General features: G+C 60.5%; 1 protein-coding gene across 2 annotated transcripts; it reads left to right on the top strand.

Annotated features, from left to right (window-relative positions):
* Positions 1-930: 930 nt before the first annotated feature.
* On the top strand, positions 931-18,110 carry TBKBP1 (TBK1 binding protein 1). 2 transcript variants are annotated; one of them, XM_035026973.1, is made up of 11 exons: positions 931-1,015; positions 2,432-2,564; positions 2,933-3,192; positions 3,562-3,684; positions 3,953-4,057; positions 5,066-5,246; positions 5,833-6,008; positions 6,196-6,257; positions 14,592-14,710; positions 14,943-15,679; positions 16,509-18,110. In XM_035026973.1, the coding sequence occupies exons 3-11, from the start codon at positions 2,968-2,970 to the stop codon at positions 16,635-16,637; spliced, it is 1,857 nt and encodes a 618-aa protein (XP_034882864.1). In that variant the 5' UTR covers positions 931-1,015; positions 2,432-2,564; positions 2,933-2,967; the 3' UTR covers positions 16,638-18,110. The 2 variants fall into 2 exon arrangements, with proteins under 2 accessions (XP_034882864.1, XP_034882865.1); XM_035026974.1 differs by lacking the exon at positions 2,432-2,564 and having other exon boundaries at positions 955-1,015.
* Positions 18,111-18,869: the final 759 nt, after the last annotated feature.

The following is an 18,869-nucleotide window of genomic DNA, read 5'->3' as shown; positions in this document are numbered from 1 at the left end:
ACCTCCTGAGGATTCACAGAGCACTTTTAGTTCTGATTCCCCATTCTTCCTCCTATGGTTGCCCCGGCTGGGAATTATTTCCAACTGTATTCAGAGAGGTTAAGTAACTTGCCCAAGGTCACACAGTGGGAAAATGACAAAACAAAACAAAAAAACAACTTGTGTCTCCTGCCCAGCAGTCTGGCAGGTGCTCAAATAATCTTTGTGGAAGGGCAAAATGTGCTGTTTCTTCATGTCACTGGCCTGGGGGGTGGTGAGGGGATTGTGTTGGGGGGAGGAAAGAGGTTTCCCTTCTAAATGAACCTTTGACCTCCTTAGTTCACTCTCACTTCCGAAGAAGTTAACAAATTTAGCTTTAATCTCTCCGACTGGACCCTATGGTCAGTGTATCTTTTATCAGAGCAAGGCTCCCACCCCCAAGAGCAATGAAGACTAAGTCTAATATTTTCCTTCTCAAGAGGACAAACACCCAAACCAAAGCCCAAATCCCAATAAATAGCTTCCCTTTCCCCCCAAACATACAGCCGCCAAGCAAAGCCCAGAGCGCCACCTGAGTCCTTGCGCGGCCGCAGGCGCCCCCGACACACGCCACGCCACGCCACACTGCGTTAGGGAGGCGTCGGGGAGGGGGCGCGGAGCGCGGGCCGGGCGCGGCGGGGAGCCGGGCCGGCGGGGTCGGCGGGGGGACGCCGGGCGCTCTGCCAGGCCGCGCCGCGCCGCGGGGGCTGATAGCCCCTCGCCACGTGGTGGTGGCAGCGGCGGGGTCGCGGGCGCCTTCCCAGCTGGAGAAACCCGGAGCAGCCGGGGAGGAGGAGGCGGCGGCGGCGGCGGAGGAGGAGCGGGGCGGGCGGGAGGGAGGGAGGGGGGCTGGGGGGAGGGGTGGGGAGAGACCCGGCGGCGGCGACAGGGCGAGAGCGGAGCGCGGTGCCAGGGGGGTGGGGGCACTGGTGCCCGTCTGGGGAGGGAGCAGGCGGAGGGGGTAAGCTGCGATTACAAGCAGGAACCGGCAGCAGCTGTGAGTCCCCGGCGGGGCTGGGGCGGGGGGAGGGGAGCGGCGCCCGGGGGCCGACCCCCCCACCCCCCGGGGTCGCAGGGTGGGCCGGAGGAGGGGGCGGGAGGTGGGCCAGCAGTTGGCCCCGGCGGGCCGGGGAGGGGAAGGGTCCGGCGCCGGCCGCCCGCGTTCAGCGCCCCCCCCCTTCCCCCTCCGCCGCCGCTCCTCAGGCCGCAGCGCCTCCGGAGCCCCCTTCTCCGGTCCGGGGACGGCCGACTCGGGGCCCGGGGCTTGGCCAGCGGTGGGGGAGGGGGCTGCGTGGTCTCGGCCCCCGAGAGGGGAGGGGCGACAATTTCTGTCGGCCAAGCTAAAGGGGCTTAAAGGGCGGCTCTTAAAGGGGCCGCAGTAGGGGCCCGGGGCCGAGGAGGCACCCCCCTCCCCATCCGCCTTCCGCGGCTCTCACCCGGGGCCGCCGGGCCGGGGCGGGGCGGGGGGGGGGGGGAGAATGCGGAGGAAGGGAGCGTCTGTCGGGGCGGCCCAGGGGACAGAGCCCCCACCGGCGGGGCTGGGCCCGAGCTGGCGAGCTGGCGGGCTGGGGGGCTGGGGGGGTGTGGTGAGCGCTGGCTGGCGGAGTTGAGGGGGGAGGGGATGCGCCTGGAGAGGAAGGGGTTAAAGGTGGGGCCAGCCCTAAACACGCGCACACACTCCTTACTCAGACCCGGTCACACGCGTTTCCCTGGCACTTAATGGGGTGTGGGGGGGGTGTTGGGGCCCGGGCCTGAGTCCTCTGCACTCCAGGCTCCTGCCGCCCGGCTTTGGGAGGTCGCGGACCCCACCGTCTCAACTCACACCTCACGCCGAGCCCCCTCTCCTACGCGCACACACGCTCCGGGGCGCGCGCGCACACACACCTCGGACATTCCCATAGTGCCTCACGTGACACACGGCCCCGAACGTGCTACCCTTCACACACGCTCACGCACGCGTGCACACACAAACACCCTCGGCCACTCGGCCACTTCCCAACTCTATCCCCGACCCCCAGCCGCAGCCCTGCAAAGGCACTCATTGACTGTGACACACCTACACCCATTCACAGACACACACATTCCCCCCACACATGCCAACCACAGACACACATTCATAAACAGGGCCCGGAGAAGTACACACGCACCCCCTCGCCTACTCTTTCGGAGCCCTGAGTCATTCCTGCCCCCTCCCAGGGCTCCCCATTTCCCTGTGTGAGCGCACATTGGCGGGCTAGGGAATTCTTTGGCGGTCCCTTCCCAGGACCCCCCCTCCGCACTGTGTGTTCCCTCTGACACTCTGGGAGGACTTCCTGTGGGTCCCAGGTCAGGGGCGAGGAGGGCCTGGAGGGTTGCCACAGCGCTGGTGTGAGTGGGGAGGTACTTCCTTTTCCTGAACTCCGGGATCCTGCAGGAAGAAGCTGGGAAGTTGGGCGGGGGCCCCACAGAGGACGTCCTGACAGTGGTGGGGCTGACTCTCCCAGACGCACTGGGCCTTAGGGAGGAGCCAGGGTGCAGCGGCCTGGGATGAGGAGCTTGGCAGAGAGGTACTTGGGGAAGCGAGGCCTGGGGGTGGAGAGGGGTTGAGGAGTGTCAAGGCAACCCCGGCTGGGCCCTGACTTGGGAAGGCAGTCCTCTCTTGTCCACAGGTCTCCCTGGGTTCTGGAAGGAACCCTTCCCTGCTGCTGGCCTGGCTTACTTGTCCCTACTTGTCTTCCCCCCTCCCTCCAAGTCTTTAGGTGGTTCCAGCCCCTTACCTCAAAGACAGCAGAGAAGATAGGGCTTATTAGTCTGGGGGGAGACGGGGGGGGGGGGGGAGCTTCCAAGCTGCCTCTCAGTGTTCCTCGGGCCAGGTTGAGGGGTATCAGGGACAGCCTCTAGGCTTCCCTCTCCACCATTGCTCCTGCTCTCCCAGGAGGCCCAGTGGGGGCCGAGGCCCGGGCCCTTGCCATGGAGTCCATGTTTGAAGATGACATCAGCATCCTGACCCAGGAGGCACTGGGGCCCAGTGAGGTGTGGCTGGATGCCCCCGGAGACCCCTCGCTGGGGGGGGACATGTGCTCCGCCTCCCACTTCGCCCTCATCACAGCCTATGGGGACATTAAAGAGCGCCTGGGAGGTCTGGAGAGGGAGAATGCCACCCTCCGCCGCCGTCTCAAAGTCTATGAGATCAAGGTCAGGACTTGGAAATGATGGGGGTTTGCCTGTGTGTGTGTTATGGTGGGGGTTCCCGAGGGGCAGGAACTGGGGATCCCAGGAATCCCAAAGAGGGATCAGGATCCACACTCTTGGGAACTTGAGGGTCTCCCGTGAGGGATTTGGCTGCTCTGGATGGGAAGGGTGAGGAAGGGACCCTAAGGGCCAAAGGGATGGGATCTTGGATCTAAACAAGATCTGGTTGGTGGGAGATGCCTCCTGGTCCTGTGGTTCCCACTTGAGCAGGGGAGGGAGGGACCCAGACTTCAAGGCAGGTTGTGGGGTGGAGGCCTGAAGCTTGGGCAGGGAGTTGGGCAACAGCTCTCCTGAGGGCCTGCCTGCCCACAGTACCCGCTGATCAATGACTTTGGAGAGGAGCACGGCTTCTCTCTGTATGAAATCAAGGATGGCTCCCTGCTGGAGATGGAGAAGGTCAGCCTACAGCAACAGCTCAACCAGTTCCAGCATGAGGTGAGCCCCTTGCTGCCCTCCCAGCCCAGGCTGGGCTCCCTGAGCTCCTTGCTCCAGTGTTTTTCTAACCCCTCCCGCCCCTGACCCCCAGGCTCTGTCTCCTTGATCAGAGATGGCTGCAGTCTTCCCTAGAATGGGCTGCAGCCTCGCCCACCCCTCCGCTGGGTGCTGGATGTGTGTGGGGGGAGGCACGGGGATCTGCTCGGCCCCCACATCAAGGATGGACCTGACTGTGGTGTGCCCTCCACTCCCTCCGGGCCCCATCCAGTTGCAGAAGAATAAGGAGCAGGAAGAACAGCTTGGGGAGATGATCCAGGCTTATGAGAAACTTTGCGTGGAGAAGAGCGACCTGGAGACAGAGCTGGGGGAGATGGTGAGGCCCAGGGAGCTGGGGGTGCTTGAGGGTGTGACCCTTGTGGTGTGATGGTGTGCGACCCCATGTGTGTGTGTCTGTGGTGTGGACCCCAGTAGGTTCCTGTACGTCTTTGAGTGCCCGTCGCCCTCGTGAGTGGGGCTGAGTATGTCATACCAGTTGTGAGTGACTCCCGGCACACCCTGGCCATTCGGTGACCCTGCAGACGCCGTGTCTCTGTGCGCGTGTTTGGGTCTCGTGCTAGGTTGACTCTGTGCCTCTGGCCCTGTGCCTGGAAGGCTGTGTGGGTGAGGGCAGAGGGAATCGGGTCTCTGTGACTGCTGGGATGGGTCCGGCATGTGTGTGATTCTGGGTAGGGGCATGGCCACGCGTGTGAGCAGGGGGATGGGCGTCAGAGTCAGGAGACGCCGTCTCGGCCAGCTCCTACCTGTGACCTGGGTCACGTCACTTAGCCTTGTCCCTCCTCTGAAGAGGGCACTCGCTGACCACAGTGCTGCACTGTGGGGCATTTGTGTAAAAATGCTTTGCCTTAATCATCATAAACACTTACGCGGCCCCTACTGTGTGCCAGGCACCGCTGTGATCTCTTTAGATACATTTACTGATTTTAGTCTTTTGAACAACCCCACGAGGTAAGTGTGGCTGTCCCCATGTTGTAGATGAGACGGGTGAAGCCCAGAGTGGTGAATAGAAGTCGTTACACTTCTGTTGGGGAGGTGTGCCTGGACGGAGGGGGCCGTGTGGGCTTATAAGTGTCCTGTGTGTTCATGACAGGGAAGAGGCGTTAACACTGACCGTGCAAGGGGCAACGGGCAGAAGCGTCTGCACTGCAGCTGCTGGGAGACCCCACACTCCTGGCCCCTGAGAGTGCAGCCGGGATGTGTGACCTGGGGTCTCGGCTCGGTGTTGGGGGGATGGCTTCCCAGATGTGCGGGAGTCCTGGGCTTGGGGGGCCCTCAGGGGTTCCCTGGTCCTGTGCAGACCCCACCCCGTGGTCTGTCCTGGCAGCGGGCCCTGGTGGAGACCCACCTGCGGCAGATCTGCGGCCTGGAACAGCAACTGCAGCAGCAACAAGGCCTCCGGGACGCCGCCTTCTCCAGCCCCAGCCCCCCGCCCGCCCCTGCCCCACCGTGTGCTGATCTGGACCTGCACTACTTGGCACTGAGAGGGGGATCTGGCCTGAGTCACGGTGAGATCTCCCTGACCCCCGATGTCCCTAGCCCAAAGTCCCCAAGCCTAACCTCCATTTCAGCATCATTGGATACCTCCCCCTTCTGGGACTGAGAGTCAACACCCCATTATAATGTCTTAAATTTCTCCCATAATTACCCTATCCCTCTTTGCCACCTGTTCCCTTACCCAGTTTCTTCCACTGACACTCCCTCCCCTTGCCACCCGCTCCGCCCCCCCCACCGCCGCTACCCTCCATGCAGTTCCCGTGTGTGTCAGCAGAGGGCACCTCCACTCAGAGTCCCCATGCCTGTCCTAGGTGGTGATTAGCAGAGGCCAGAGGATGCTTGGAGATTTGAATGTGGCCCGGGATTCAGGAGGCCCTCTTATTTTGTCCCTGGCCTGCGGGAAGATTAGAAGAAGCAGCTCAGGCCATCCTTCCTTATAGACCTCAGTAGAGGCATCTCGGGGTACTTGGCCTCTGGCTGGCCCTTTTGGATCTCTCTTGATGTGGTGCTCACCTGTTTCAGTCTCTGCTGGTCTGGGAGTCAGTGGAGGATGCCCAGCAGCTGGACCCAGCCTGACATTATCCTCTGTCCTGCCAGCAGGCTGGCCGGGCCCCGCAGCCAGCGTGAGTGAGCTGGAGCGGCGGCGGTTGGAAGAGGCTCTGGAAGCTGCCCAGGGCGAGGCCCGGGGGGCTCAGCTTCGGGAGGAGCAGCTCCAGGCTGAGTGCGAGCGGCTGCAGGGGGAGCTGAAGCAGCTGCAGGAGAGCAGGGCCCAGGTAAGCGGCAGGGGCACCGGAGCCTAGGACCCTGCCCAGAGCTCCATGGAGGCCTGGGGGCCGCTGGAAATAGCCTTTAGAGGCCCAGGACTTCCTCCCTGGGTATAGACTGGCCCTGGGAGTGGTAAAGGGGTGGGGGGTCCGGGCAAGGTGACTGTTGGCATCTGACCTCAGTCTTCCTCCCTAGGATCTTGCCTCCAACCAGTCAGAGCGGGACATGGCGTGGGTAAAAAGAGTCGGGGATGATCAGTAAGTCACATCTGAAATCCTCTCCCTCTTAACCTCTGTGCCCTGGGGGTGGCATTTCCCAGGTCCCCCCTTCGGTTCACTTCCCCTGCTCTGGGTTGCTTGTAGGATCTCTCTTCCAGCATCAGGGTTGTGGGGTTTGGCTTGCTTGTGTGGCTCTGCATGCTTCATAGGAAGGAGGTGGCGTTCTGGGATGTTCCCTTTGCTTTCTTCTGGCACCCAAGCGTATGCCTCCTTGTGGTGTCAGGGGTTGAGAGATCTCAGCAGCTTTGTTGCTCTGTTCTGTGTCCCCCGGTGAGCTTCTGGGCCTCTCTGGGGCCCCATTTTCTGTCCCAGTAAGAGGGCCAGTTAGTTGGGTTGGCTGTCCCCTCCCTGGTGAGGAGGAAGGAGGTGGTCTCTTTCAGGATTCGTGGTGCCTTGTTTTCTGTCTCAGGAGAAAGCTGAGGCTGAGATGAAGAGGGGCTTACTCGAGTTCTATGGCAGCAGGGAGGGGAGTTAGAACATGCTCTGCTGGGGTGTCCCTTGGGAATCGTGCTGGGAAGGAAGGGCAGCAGGAAGTAGGGAGGGAGCTCTGTCGGTGGGGAGTCTCATGGTGGGGTCCTCTGGGGCAGCACTGGGCAGTCAGGGAGAGGGCGAGTGGCAGCCTGACAGCAGCGAGCCTGGTGCTTTTCACATCCGCACCCTGAACTCATCCTCTCCCACTTTCTGAGAAACAGAGCGCAAACCTCCTTCCGCCTAAGCCTTCTCCCCTGAAGCCAGTCGTGTGGCACAGAATCCCTACTTTCATTGGAGGGGAAGACCGAGGCCCAGAGGGGGGCAGGAACTAACTCTCCATTGCACAAGGACCCCAGGGATCCTCCTTCCAGCAGGCTTCCTTCTCACCTTCCTCCCAGCTTCTGGCCAGTTGGGGATACCCCTCAGCTCCCTCTGCACCCTGATGTGAGGGCCTGGGTGGAGCTGTGACAGCTGGGGGATGAGAACCCAGTTTGTGGGACTGGTGGGTGAGACCCCTCAGCTAGGCTGCCGGGAAGGGGTTCGGGGCTGCTGTGCAGCGTGTCCGCCCTAGCTTGTGGGTCTGGGCACATCCTAACCCATGTGCCCAAATGCAGAACACACACACACTTTCTAGAAGCCTAGCCTGCCTCAAAAATTACAGCGTAGGGCCCTTTATGGCTCACTGAGTCCCACCCCCTCTTAGCTGACCAGCAGTGAAGGCTCCCTCCAATTGGTTGAATCCAGAGAGAGGACTTTTTTTGGCAGGGCTGGAATTGGAACAGCAAAGCTTTGAATCCTTCCAGGGATGCTGAGTGGCTTTGCTTTACTGGTACCTCTGCGGCCTCAGGTTTCTGTCCTGGGCTCAGAAGTCACTCGTTACTGAGAGATGTGGGAGGAAGGTGATAAGGGTGGGAGGCCAGAGAAGGAACACCGGATCGAATCGCAGGGGGCCAAGGCTGTAAGTGAGTGAGTGAAGGAGAACTCCTCCCATAAGGCGCTTGTGGGGGTCAAGTGTCCATGCTGCCCCTGTGGCCAGGACAGCCCCTTTTCTTCCCACCCGAGGCGCCTGCCCCACCCAGGCCCTTTGGCCAGAGGCTGGCTGGAGCCACTCTTACCAGAGGTGACCTCCGGCTCCTCCCCTCCATCCCTGGATGGTTGGGACTCTGCCTCGGCGCCTCCTGGACCTCTCTGCCAGGCTCTGCCTTGCCCAGCCTCACACTTCTTTTCATGCAGAGCATCTCTGGACAGCCCCAGCTTGGCAAGAGTTAATTCTCAGAGGAAGTCCTCACTCCCCCGGCAGTTTTATTTTCTTATAAACTCAGCTCCTTTTGGTAATTGCTTCCCTAGTGCTCCCTCCCCTGTCCTTCCACCGGAGGCCTCAGTCACCTGCTCTCAGCTCACTTTCCCCCACGAGCCCCTCTTCTTCCTTCCATTTTGTCCAGACCCTCCAGGCTAGTGGGAATTTTACCTGTGGGCTTTCCCAGGAGAGGAATGCAGGGCTGGGTTATCCACATGGGGGTCAGGGAAATTCCTGGATCCAGGCTAGCCCTCCGGAGGAGTCTTGTGTGTTCCTGAAAGGTACTTACCTGTCTCCGTTTGGACACCTCCAGGGCAGCCAGTTTTATTGTGGGGGTCCTGGCTGTTAAAATATCCCCCCTTATACTGCCACTGCCTCTGCTAATCCTACCCGCCCCCCTCCCCCCAGGGGTCCTACCCATGCTGAGGGGACAGGCCTTTGAGGCAGCCTTGGCCCCAAGGATTCCCAGTCCTTCCCATCCCAGCCCCCAGCCCACCTGCTCTGGTCATCAGTGTTCCTCTGAAAGTGGCCATCCAGACCAGACCAGGCCACTCTGCCACCCTCCAGATCTCACCTCTGGGCAAGATTGCCCTGCTATTTGGTCAGCCCAGCGCTTGGTGGCTGGTGCCCAGGGGACAGACTGTACCAGAGGAAGAGCTGTTGGAGGTCAGTCAGGGGCCAAAGACAATGATGAGGGAGGGTGGGAGTGGAGACCAGCCTGCTCCTTAGGATGCACAGGGAGGTAAGGACCCCGGAGCGTCTCAGCCCAGGGTGGCAGGGCTGCAGAACCCATAGCCCCCTCCCCTCTGAGCCCAGCTCAGAGTCACAGGTCCTGAGGGTGGCCTTTCTGAGGGCATGGCTAGTGCTGAGAGTGGAGGGGAAATTGTGGAGTGGGGGTTCCTTGAGGGGGCTGAGGGCTCAGGTGGGCAGGCTCAGTGAAGGGAGTGGGAGGGCGCAGTGAGGGATGGGAGCCCCCCTGTGAGAAGATGGGGGCTCAGTATGAGTGATGAGGCAGAGAACTATAGGGCTTGCTTTTTTCCCAACGTGGGGGGCTCAGTGTTGCAGCCCTGGCCCTTTTCCGCCCCCCCGCCCCACACCCCTCTCTCCGCCCACAAGCCTCTGCGTGGGCTGCGGTTAGTGGTGGGGGAGAAGTGTGAACTCGGAGAGAGAGGATGGAAACTCTGCACAGAGGTCAAGGGCAGTGTGGGGTGGGTCGGGACGGAAGTCGGAGACCCCCGTGTACCCTGAACTTAGCCTCATGCCCCAGAACCAGCAGGCCCAGGGCCTCCCCCTTCACACTTCTCACCCTCCCTACTTCCTTTCTTTCAAATCTCCTCCAGCCAGGGCAGGGGTGCTCACAGGAATTAACCCCTGAGCACTTGCAGCCTTGGGACTCCCCGAGGGTGGGGAGCAGCTCTGAAGTTGGCTCCCAGCACTCCCTCCTCATTGTGGTCTGAGGGATCAGTGGGCTTTGAATCTGTCTCTGACTCTTTCCTTGCCAGGAAGGCTGAGAGCAGCTCTTCCCCACACTGTCTCCCTTGATGGGAAATTGCACATCCTCCCCTCATTCTTAAACCAAAGTCATTGAGCTGGTATCTCCACAAAAGGATCAAAACGACCTTCTTTCTTCCTCCACCTGTCTCCTGGGCACTCCCGATCCTTCGTCCAGGCCGGACACTGTGTGAGGCAGTTTACCTGCAAACTCTTATTTCATTCTCACCGAAGATGTGAAGGTACTGTCCCCTTTTACTGCTGAGCAAACTGAGGTACAAAGAAGTTAAGTAACTGGAGAAGTTAAGAGAGAAGTTAAGTGTGACTACCAAGCAGGTCCTGAGCAGATGGGGCGATAGTACCACTCTGTGGTGTTTTTCTGGTTCAGGTTCTTCCTCAGGTAGGAGGCTCTTCTATGAGGGATGATCGGATGACTTGTTGACCAAACCTGGTCAGTTTTGAAAGTGAAAATTTCAATGTGTTAGCATTTCAAAAATCTTCATAATTCTGCCGGGGCAACTCGTGTGAACCAGGTTAGTCCTGGACCAATTGGGATGCATGCCCCCCTGCCCAGGCACTCTGGTCCCCAGCCCCGGCGTGAGCTGCTCAGTGTGGCTGTCTCTCAGGAGCTTTCCAGACGCAGCAAGCATCTAGCTGTGCTGGGAGCATGGCAGGGCTGCCATGAAGAGCCAGGCTCTGTGGACCGCAAGTCATAGCTGGTCGAGGAGAGTGAAGGGGCTCAAGGCGCCTAAAAGGAAGTGGTAGAGCACTGGGTTGTTGCAGAGCGACTTCCTCCTGCCCCTGGCCCGCGACCTCAAGTCCGCTCCACGGCCCGGTGCCTGTGGTTCCCTCCCCGAGGGTCGGGCGGGAAGACTGATGCTGGGTGTGCCCGTGGGTGGTGGAAAGTTTGGTCCCAAAATTCCCCCACGAGGGTGAGGTGGCTGGGGGCAGCTGGGGGCAGCTCTGGGCAAAGATGGAAGGGCTGGGAATGCTGGATTTCTGTTTTCCTCCTGATTCTGAGTCAGCTGGTGATTCTGATCACACGACCAGCTCTGTGTGGTCCTGACGCCAATCCTACCCTAATACTGATCCCATCCCTGACTTTAGTCCTATCCCTCATCCTGACCCCAGCTGTGTCCACAATCCTGCTGGAAAATGAACTATCAGCCCCAGCCCTAATCTGACTCTGACCCCAGCCTTAATCCTGACCTCAAGTCCATTCCTAGTTCCAAAGCCATGGCTCAGTGCTGGCCCTCCGTGTGGCCAGCCCAGCATGGACCCCCAGTGAACTTCCCTGGGGAAGGCGCTGCCGAGTCCATGTGCCTCCCAGCTGGTTTGGGGTAGAAAGAGCCCCTTTACAGAGGGAGGCTTCGGTCCCTGACCTTCCTCATCTCAGTTGCTTTATCAATCACAGTGAAGATTATTGTTTCCAGATGAAATTTTGAGATCCCTGAATTATTCGTGGAATGAATGGAAGGATAAGTCAATGAAGGGTGGGAAGATTTGCAGTGGAGGGAGTCCTCCTTCCTGCCAGCACGCCATTTGTTCTCTGGCTCCTCCGAAGGTGCCAGCTCAGCAGGCTGAGGTGCCAAGAGCAGGTTTGAGTCCCTGCTCTGTGCCACCACTGCTCTATGACCTTGAGCCAGCTTCTTCATAGCTCTGATCTTCCATGTATGTCTAGCACCTTCCTCTCCCCTCCCAGGGCATGGGTGGTGGTGCTCAGGAGCTCCCCAGCTTCCTCCTCCTCCTCCTCTTTCCCTTCTGCCACCCTCCCAGCCCCCATTCCCCCACTTTCCTGATCCTCTTGGAAGGCAGTACATAGCTTAGTGGTTAGTAGCCTGGACCTTCTTAGAGTCCAGGGGGCCAGTCCTGCACTGCTCCTAGGCTTGATGACTCTGTAAGCCTCAGTCCTGTCATCTGTAACATGGAGACAGGAGTGGCCACATTGTGGGGTTGTTTTGAAGATTCAGGAACGTTCTTTAGCATGATGCCCAGCCCCGTGGTAAGCCCTCCTCAAGGTTACCTATCATTCTTTTCTCCCTAGGTCCCTCCCAGGTTCTGAGAGATGCAGACAGAACTCCCCCCCCCCCCCCATAATTTAAGCAATCAAGAAGTACCCAGAGCAGCCATCTGCTGCTGTTCACCTGACCCATGCTTCCCAAACAGTCGCGATGGTGGGGACTAGCATTCAGGTGTGGGCCGGGAAGCCAGGAAATGGAATGTGCATTCAGGTGCACGTGTGCAAGCCTTGGTTGTGTTGTGAAGTTGAGATTTTTTTTCCACTGAATTGGCAGTGTTTTCTAATGTGAGTCATTCAGGTCGTTAGCATCTTTAGCAGCCCGGGCCTGTGTGTCTTGAGGTAGGAAGAGATGCTTGATGAAAGGGGCGGTCCGGAAGGGCCATGGGACGTCTAGAGATCCGGCCCCACCACCTTGCCTGGGGACTTAGAGGTCTTTGTGAGGCTGCCTGGGGCTCCTCCGCCAATGCCCTCCTTCCTGCACCTGATCAGAGCTGGGAGAGGGGCTGGGCATTCTGGGCTAGGGGCTTCCTGCTGACCTGTTTTTTCGTGAGGAGGGTGCCAGGAACAGGGCGGTGGAAACTGGGGTAGCTCCTGACAAGAGAAGGAAGGCAACTAGGGGAGAGATAGGGGCTTGGGAACTGAGTGTGGCAGGTGAGATCTCCAAGGCGGGGTGTGAAGGCGCCGACCTGTATCTGTCACCTGAGATACAGCAGTGAAGGCAGATGGGGAGAGGACTAGCAGCCGCCCCGCTGCTCTGTCAGAGGGGGACGCTCTGTCGGTGCCCTGCTCAGAGCCGCCCCCTCCTGCTCCTGCCACTGAGGGTCGGCATGAGCCTCCGAAGCCCCCAGTCTGATGGGGGAGACACAGCTCCTGCACTCAGAGGGGAGCCTGTCACTGGGGAGTCCCCAATTTGATGTGGGACACACAGGCTGCACCCTCCGGTGTGATGGGGGCAATGCCATTTCTTCCCACAGACCCGTGGGATGAAGATGGGGGAGCACAGGACACATCACATAAGAGCTGAGACGTGATAGAACTGAGGTTCCAGCACCTCGGCCAGGGTTCCCCGAAGGACTCCCTCCTCTCTGCTCCCATCCATCCCTGTGCACCCTCAGATATGGGGAGTGAGCACTCTCTCTTCCTAGCAAGTGGACTTGTCCCCCAGAATCCCAGCCTCTTTGCAATAATTTGGCTTTGGCCCAAATGGGTTAAAAATAGTTTTGTTGTGGGAGGGGCTTTTGCCCCCCCATCACCCAGCTCGCCCCAGGATTAGCAAGAGAGAACCAGGCAGTGAGCAGAGAGTGTAGAGTGAAGGAGCTCAGTCATTATCTACCCTCTGCACCTCTGCTTTTCCTGCCCTCTGAAGCCCTAACCTCAAGACTTCCCCTTCTCTCCTCTACGGTCAGAGACACATACTCACTCACTCACTCACTCACACCGTCCCTCACACTCAACTGGGCTCACTCCTACCTTCACTCCCTCCCTTCCACATGCATCCTCTCTCCCATGACCATTACCTTGGGATGGAGACAGGGCCCTCAGGGTCTGGAGACACCCCCCTCAACCCTATTCATGCCTAGCACCCTACAGCTCCTAGAGCAAGAGGGCCTCCCCTGGGAGGAGATCCATCTGGAATGGCTGAGCCTCTCCCTGCCACCTCCCTCCAGCTCCAACTTCCACAAAGCTCAGGAGTCCCTTCTGGACTTGGGAAGGGGGCGGGGAGATCCGATGAAACCAAACCCCTGCCTCCCAGGCTATGTCCAAGCCTGGGACAGAGATGAAAGCAGGGACCCAAGGCGACCACAGAGCAGCATGTGAGGTCAGGAAGGGCTCCCTGGAGGGGTGCAGCCCAGGCTGGGAGAGAGGAGGGGCAGTGCCGAGAGAGAGAGAGAGAGAGAGAGAGAGAGAGAGAGAGAGAGAACCTTCTGTAGTTCTGAACAAAGTGACCCTAAGAGAAAGGAAGAGAAAAGGAAGTGGGTGAAGTCTTTGCTAAGTTCAGAGCCTGTTCCAGCTCCGTGCAGGTGGGTGCCCAGGAGGAAGTGGGAGGAAGAAAGGGAAAAAGAAAGGCAAATGGATGGGGAGGCTCCATTCATTCTTCACTTCCTGAACATCTACTGGGTGCCAGGCCTGGACAGGGTGCTGGGAATATAGATACAGCAACATAATGCTCCCTTTCGAAGAACTCCCAGGGCAGTTCCAGAACAATGCCCCTTCTGCTAAGTGCTTATCGTGGGTGGCACCCTCTGGAGGTGTGCGGGACAGCAGCTGCCCACAAAGCTCTCCATGTGAAGGGCTCCCTGGAGACTCTGGGAGGTGCGAGACTGAAAGCTCAGGGGCAGCTCTGAGGTAGAAGCAAGGGCAGTGGACTTGGCACTGGGCGGACCTGGGTTCCAGTTTGTCACTTGGCTCCTCTGGCAAGCCAGAAGGCCGTGTCCTCACCTACGGGATGGGGCTCTTAGGCTGTAGAGCACGGGTCTCCAGTCCTTCAAAGCTGAGGACTCCTCATGGACCCCCTGCCCCCAGCACACGGGTTGCAGTTAAACACTTTTAGTATTTGCTCTTTGAGAAAATTCACAGTAACTAAAGCGACTGTAAGTTCAGTGCTGGTTTTGGATGAATCTGTTTTATCCGTCAGCACAGCTTCTGCACAGATTAGAAAACATTCACACACACGTGTGGCAGATGTGTTCGGGCCATAGGCAGTCCCTGGTGAGCACATGGATTCAGGGACCCCTTGGCGTCACTGAGCTCCCCAGCCCCAGCCCCTGCCCTAGCCCCGGGTAAGGTTCACGGGGAAGAGAGGGAGGCTCCCTGGAAGAGGTGGTGTTTGAGGCAGACCTTCTGCCCTTGCGGTAGGAGGGCCTTGGAGGGAAGGGAGAGCCCGAGACTGGGGCACAGCCAGCTCTCTGTCCACAGCTGGGACGGTACACCCACTTGCCTTCTCTCCCTCACTCCGTGCCCACCGACCGCAGGGTCAGGGCCGGCTGGAGTCAAGCCTTGCCTGGGGGGGGGCGGGGGCTGGGGTGTCCTTTAGGGTGAACTTGGCGCTGGCTTACACGGAGCTGACAGAGGAGCTGGGCCGGCTGCGGGAGTTGAGTTCCCTGCAGGGGAGGATCTTGAGGACTCTGCTGCAGGAGCAGGCCCGGAGCGGCGGTGAGATGGGGGGCGGGGAAGGGGAGGCCGGGGAGCTGGGTCCGAAGGGAGCGGGGCAGCTGTGGCTACCGTCCCGCGTCCTGGGGCCACGCTTGCCTTCCCTTCGCCGCCGGCTCTTTCCTCACCCGCGTTCCGAGGAGAGCGGGGGGCGCTGGGCGCCGGCAAGCCCATGGCTCCCCCAGTTCTGACGCCTTCTCCCCCCCCACCGCGGTCCTTCCTGCTTCTCTTCCAGGCCAGAGGCACTCGCCGCTGTCGCAGCGCCACTCCCCGGCCCCCCAGTGCCCCTCGCCATCCCCGCCTGCCCGGGCGGCGCCCCCCTGCCCCCCGTGCCAGTCCCCCGCCCCCCAGCGCCGCTCCCCCGGGCCCCCGTGCCCCTCGCCCCAGCAGCGCCGCTCGCCGGCCTCGCCCTCCTGCCCGTCGCCCGTCCCGCAGCGCCGCTCGCCGGTGCCGCCGCCGTGCCAGCCCCCCAGCCCGCAGCGCCGCTCCCCGGGGCCCCCCGCCTGCCCGGCCCCGCAGCCCCGGCCCCCGCCGCCCCCGCCGCCGGGCGAGAGGGCGGCGGCCGAGCGCGCCTACGCCAAGCCGCCCAGCCACCACGTGAAGGCCTGCTTCCAGGGCCGCCGCAGCTACTCGGAGATGGCGGAGGGCGCGGGCTACGCGGGCGCCTCCCCGGCCTGGCTGCAGGCCGAGGCGGCCACGCTGCCCAAGCCGCGGGCCTACGGGGCGAGCGAGCTCTACGGGCCCGGCCGGCCGCTCAGCCCGCGGCGCGCCTTCGAGGGCATCCGGCTGCGCTTCGAGAAGCAGCCGTCGGAGGAGGAGGAGTGGGCCGTGCCCACCAGCCCGCCCAGCCCCGAGGCGGGCACCATCCGCTGCGCCTCGTTCTGCGCGGGCTTCCCCATCCCCGAGTCGCCCGCCGCCGCCGCCGCCGCCTACGCCCACGCCGAGCACGCGCAGTCCTGGCCGTCCATCAACGTGAGTGGGGGCGCCCGCGGGGTTGGGCTCCGGCCGGTCGGTGCCCGAGTGGCGGGCCTGCGTTTGATTCCGGGCCTCACCGCTTAGCCGCTGTGAGGCGGTGGACGAGTTACTCACCCTCTCTGATCCTCAGTTTTCTTACCTGCCAGACGAGGGCAGTGATTCTATGCTCTAATTCCGCTAGAGGGTTCCTGAGAGGGAGGCAGGGAGCCTAAAGCCCTCTGCTGTGACTCTAGTGATGGAGGCCATGATGACCGCCACAGGTCTGGGGCCCACACGGGGTCGGGCCTGCTCACCCAAGTGCCCTCCATCTGGCCTCAGAGCCCCTGCCCTTTACCTGCTGTCCTAGAAGACAGCCTCGCTCGGGTTCTATCATTTCACTGAAATAATGAGTTTCCTGAATGTCAGAGCCAACCCTTGCCGCCTGGAAGGACCAAAATATATTCCAAAGCCAGATAGAAAATTATTTTTGGGTTGTACATTGTTTGGGATTATCCATCGCTTTGAGTTATCTGCGAGCCGTGTCTTAGTCACTTTGGGGGCATGTCTGGGTCTTGGCTTCCCCTCATTACTGCAGATGCTCTGGCAGGCTGAGCATACATACACACCTCCTGGGGTCGTAGGCCCTGGGTTGGGGGAGTGGATGCTGAGCTGGTGGAAAGTGGGCAGGGAGGGCGGAGGAGGAGGGATGGTGCTGGACAAAAGGTAACCAGGCCTTCTCTGCATGGTACAGTCTTCCCGGCCCTGGGTTTCAGGAAAGGGCAGGCTGGGCTGTGGGGACCACGAGGGAGGGTTGGGGACTGTAAGTGACTCCCCTCTCTCTCCACAGCTGCTGATGGAGACTGTGGGCTCAGATATCCGCAGCTGCCCCCTCTGCCAGCTCGGTTTCCCTGTTGGGTACCCAGATGATGCCCTCATCAAACACATTGACTCCCACCTGGAGAACAGCAAGATCTAGGGTGCGTCCCCCACCCATTGGCTGTTTGTCCATCTTCTCTCATCACCCCCAAACACTCACTCACTTTGAATGCTGCATGAATCTCGTGGGGGGCCCCTGCCCCTTACGACCCCCAGATACCTCCACTAGCTACCGAGTCAACGTGTGTGCCGTCTTCCCTGGTCTAGGCACCACTCAGCCCTGGCTCTTCCTGGAAGGCCAGCCGAGGTTCTCCCCAGCTCCCTGGCTTCTGCTGGGGGTGGGTGGGGATCTGGGCTGGGATGGGGAGGGGCATACCCCACTCAGCCTCTCCCTTTGCCTTTCTGTTCTCAAGACAGGGTTGGATCCAAGAAGGTGTCTAGTGCTTGGGCCTGGGGGAGGGGGAGGGTATCAGAGGACTCTGGGAGCTCCCCTAGCCTCTCCCCAGATGTCCATTTTTCTCAGGCTCTGCTCTGTCCAGGGAGCACCTCCCTGTGGGGTCCCAGAGCCTGCCTTGCACACTGATACCAGTTCCTCCATCCCATGGCCAGCTCGGGGCTCTTGGCACGCCCCCCCCCCCCCTTGGGGGAAGGAGGCATCTTGTTTCTTGCCATTCCCTGTAGGCCAGTCTTGTTCTCCTCCTCTGCCCCCCTGGGGAATAGGGAGGGTGGGAGTGGAGAGGGAGGACCCCACAGGACTGGGAGGATTCAGCCTAAAGAGGCTGCCCGGAGGGCAGGGGGTGTGGGGGTCACCCTGCACCATGACCCCCAGGCCAGGGGAGTATCTGTGCTAGCCTCCCAGGCCCCCGCATCCCCCTGGAGCCCCTGCACCAAGACGCAGATTTGTTAAGATAGATGCTCCCCTCCACCCTTACCCTACTCGAGTCCCTGACACCACAGGTGCCCTGGAGCCAGTGTGTGACTTGGCCTCGGTTAGCTGGGTGGGTGTCATCAGCCCTGCCTCCCAGGCCAGAACCTGCAGATGGGCCCAGGGTGCTGTTGGAGATCAACTTCAAAAGAGCTAACCCCCTTCCTGTACCCCAGCGACCCACATTCCCTCTGTGAAATCTACCTCAGAGTCGTACCCTCAGAAGGATGGGTAAGCAGGAGGCCAGGGGGTCCCCAGGGCTGAGGTGGGGAGCTTCCCACGGCAAGAGCCTGCTGCCCCACGATGAATCCAACTCCCCCCCCACCCCCGCTCCCCACTGTGAGCCTCTCCCAGGTCTCAGCCCTGGGCGGGTGGCAGTGGGTGCTACCGTCAGTGCATGTACCATTCTGATCTAACACTTCCAGGCGCCCCCGCCTCGTCACACCCCTCCCCTCCTCCTCAGCGCAGGGGAGTGAAGAGGTGTGTCAGGCAGGAAGGGACCAAGGACTCCAGAGACACATGGCATTGTATCTTGAGTGTTCCCTCCTGGGAGGGGAAATGGGAAAGGGGGCCTGGAGAGGGAGGTGGGGGCCCCTGAGCTCTCTGAACAAGTTGAAAGTCCAAATAAAACTTACCTGTTCCATCTGCTCTTGGTCTGTGCCCTCCCTGGCTGGGGCGGGGAGAAAAGCCTGGGTAGCAGGAGGTCTCTCAGACTCTCTCAAGGAACCACAACCACGGCAAGGCGGGCACTGGACAAGCAGGGGATGCATAGGGCGCCCATGTTTTAGGGTGATTCTGGAGACGTGGGTATGCAAGTGGCCACAGATGACTTGTGACATGGAGTTTATTTAAAACAGATATCTTGGGCACCTGGGTGGCTCAGTCGTTGAGCGTCTGCCTTCAGCTCAGGTCATGATCTCAGGGTCTTGGGATCAAGCCCCGCATCGGGCTCCCTGCTCAGCGGGGAGTCTGCCTCTCTCTCTACCCTTCCTCCCTGCTCATGATCTCTCTCTCTCTCACTCTCCCTCCCTCTCTCTCAAATAAATAAATAAAATCTTAAAAAAAAGATATCTTTTTTAAAGATTTTATTTATTTATTTCAGGCAGAGAGCTCGAGCGGGGGGAGGAGCAGAGGGAGAGGGAGAAGCAGGCTCCTGGCTGAGCAAGGAGCCCAGTGCGGGGCTCGATCCCAGGACTCTGGGACCATGACCTGAGCCGAAGGCAGCCGCTTCACCCCTTGAGCCCCCCAGGTGCCCCGGTAGAGGCTTTCTTTGTGACAAAGCAGCCAGCCCAGCCCTGAGCCAGTGTCAGGGACTGTTGAACTTCCCCTCCTAGCAGGTCCGGCAGGTAGAGGTTCCGAAGCCTTGGGGGTTCGGTAGCCCCTATGTCTTCCTGCGGTGATTTCAGC

Source organism: Mirounga leonina, unplaced genomic scaffold (genome assembly GCF_011800145.1).
Source record: "Mirounga leonina isolate KUSES-001 unplaced genomic scaffold, KU_Mleo_1.0 Mir_200, whole genome shotgun sequence".
NCBI lineage: Eukaryota > Metazoa > Chordata > Mammalia > Carnivora > Phocidae > Mirounga > Mirounga leonina.
The sequence above is the reverse complement of the archived record's forward strand: the minus strand, read 5'-3'. Positions and strand labels throughout refer to the sequence as shown.